Here is a 2,008-nt window from a genome sequence, read left to right as displayed (position 1 = left end):
CAGGCACTTGTAGGTGCATGACCCAGACGACCCAGCCCCTCCTTCATTTTTTTAGATTCGTCATTGGGTGGAGCCTTCCCGCCAGCCCTTACCAGGATCCACCGCGCCCGCGTAGTCTTAGGGCCACTAGAGACAAGGCATGAACCCTAGCTTTTTTTGAAAGAGGAGGAGGCGGCGGCTGCGTGACCTAGGAGATCCCGCAATACAGTCACGTTGATGCCGGTCGAGAACTTGAAACAATCCAGGGATCAGTACTACTCTGCCAATCCTCCTTTTTTGCAACTAATGAATTTGTCTTGACAGACTCCGGTTACAAAGTGAACACTGAACAGAAGGGTTCAGATTAGATCGGCCGGCCGGACGACCAATGCGCAGCCGTGCAGATCGAATCGCGGGGATTTTACTCGTATGACGTACGTACTACTACGTGATTGCCCGCGAAAGCAACAGATAACCAACGGAAGGGCCGTGCCCGCGCGCCGGCCGGCTGCTTCTGCCTGCCGTGGCTTGTGGGAGCATTGCATGAGCTGTGGCTGTGGGCGTCACCATCGATCCGTGGCAGCTACCACTGTAGTACATGCGGCGACGGAGATTCTGTGCCTGCTACTACACTGTTTATCAGTAGTACAGGTTACTGTAACCTTCGCAAAAAAGGAAAGAAACAGCTCACGTTGAACAGCCTTGCGGGATCGATCGAGAGGAGTCAATGTACTTCCTTTTTTGAGAATCAGAGGGTTACGCTAGTCACTGGGCAGTGGGCCGGGACTGCATTTTACCGCACAGCATCATGGTCCCAGCCGTGCGTTAATTGCACCATCTTAAATTCTTAATCGAGCGGACGAGAGGCGTTTGAAATTTCCCATTACTGGCCTGCGCATTAACGCGGAGGTGCCCCGCCACCATTGACAGAGAGGTTGCTGCAAGACACAGCAGAGTGCCAGTTTTGCAGCGCCTCACCAGATTAGCTAGATATGGCTACTGGAAAGTCTGGAAATTAGATGAATGAATTACATTAGCCAGGCTAGCAAGCTACTCTAGGGCCAACAAGAACCAAAGAACTCGGGGATTGTTCGCCTCCGCACGCTAGTTGATCGATGGATGGATGGATCGGTAGGAGTATAGGCTTGGATTCGGCTAGCTGTAGACGGTGACGAGGCGGCGGAAGCACCTGGTGCAGGAGTACTTGCGCTTGTTCTTGAGGCACAGCGGGAGGCACAGGATGCGCCGCTCGCTCTCCACGTCCGTCGCCACCACGGGACCGCCGCAGGACGGGCAAGCGCCGGGCGCCTTGCCCGTGCCCACCACCCGCTCCACCTTCGCCCCGACGATCATCTTCACCGCTCCGCCCACACCCATTGTCGCCATCGATCGACGATCCCCTCGATCGCACGAGAGGAGGAAGAAGAGGGGGGAGTTGGTGGTTTGGATTTGAAAAGTCTGGGGATTGTTGTGGCCGGTGACGGGGATGGCAGGCCCGTATATATAGCGGACGGGACGAGGGCGCAGGCGGCAAGCAGTGGCAGGACCGTTGCGCCTGCGCGCGCGGCAGCGATCCGTTTGGATTTTACTTTTACCGGCTCGCCTACGTGGACATACGACCCACGGGAGGCCCATGTGCGACTCTTCAGTCCTCATCCAAAAAATCCAATCCCTCAAAAAAAATCCAAAAAAAAATCCTTAGTGGATGAGTACACGCTTTGATTTTCCTCTTTAGCGGCGCTAGTGTATAATCCTTCAAAAAATCATGGTACTACTACACAAACGGTTTGGTACATTACTAGTGTATATGTGTTTATTTGTTGACTAATAAACATTAAAGTTTATGCATCCATGTGCCCATCCATGATAAGATAAAGTTTTGGGTCTTTTGGGCTAGACGATAAACACAATAAGGCCTATGGTTGAAGACACCTTAGTTTAGATATAAGCGTTGTTCTCTCGCCTGTCTCTATACACCATGCCCCAGCAAGTCATTTGTATATGTTGCCAACAAACAAGAAAATGGAAA

General features: G+C 52.4%; 1 protein-coding gene across 1 annotated transcript; it reads right to left on the bottom strand.

Annotated features, from left to right (window-relative positions):
• Nucleotides 1–844: 844 nt before the first annotated feature.
• Nucleotides 845–1,436, bottom strand: LOC119351894. The gene has a single exon (XM_037618672.1). It carries the CDS (start codon nt 1,363–1,365, stop codon nt 1,135–1,137), a length of 231 nt encoding a protein of 76 aa, XP_037474569.1. The 5' UTR covers nt 1,366–1,436; the 3' UTR covers nt 845–1,134.
• Nucleotides 1,437–2,008: the final 572 nt, after the last annotated feature.

This window comes from Triticum dicoccoides, chromosome 2A (assembly GCF_002162155.2).
Source record: "Triticum dicoccoides isolate Atlit2015 ecotype Zavitan chromosome 2A, WEW_v2.0, whole genome shotgun sequence".
NCBI classification, from domain to species: Eukaryota; Viridiplantae; Streptophyta; class Magnoliopsida; order Poales; family Poaceae; genus Triticum; species Triticum dicoccoides.
This window is presented reverse-complemented; position numbering and strand designations above follow the sequence as displayed.

What these genes read in the sequence shown, in the direction of transcription:
- LOC119351894 (XM_037618672.1), bottom strand. Translation starts at nt 1,365, where the DNA reads ATGGCGACAATGGGTGTGGGCGGAGCGGTGAAGATGATCGTCGGGGCG.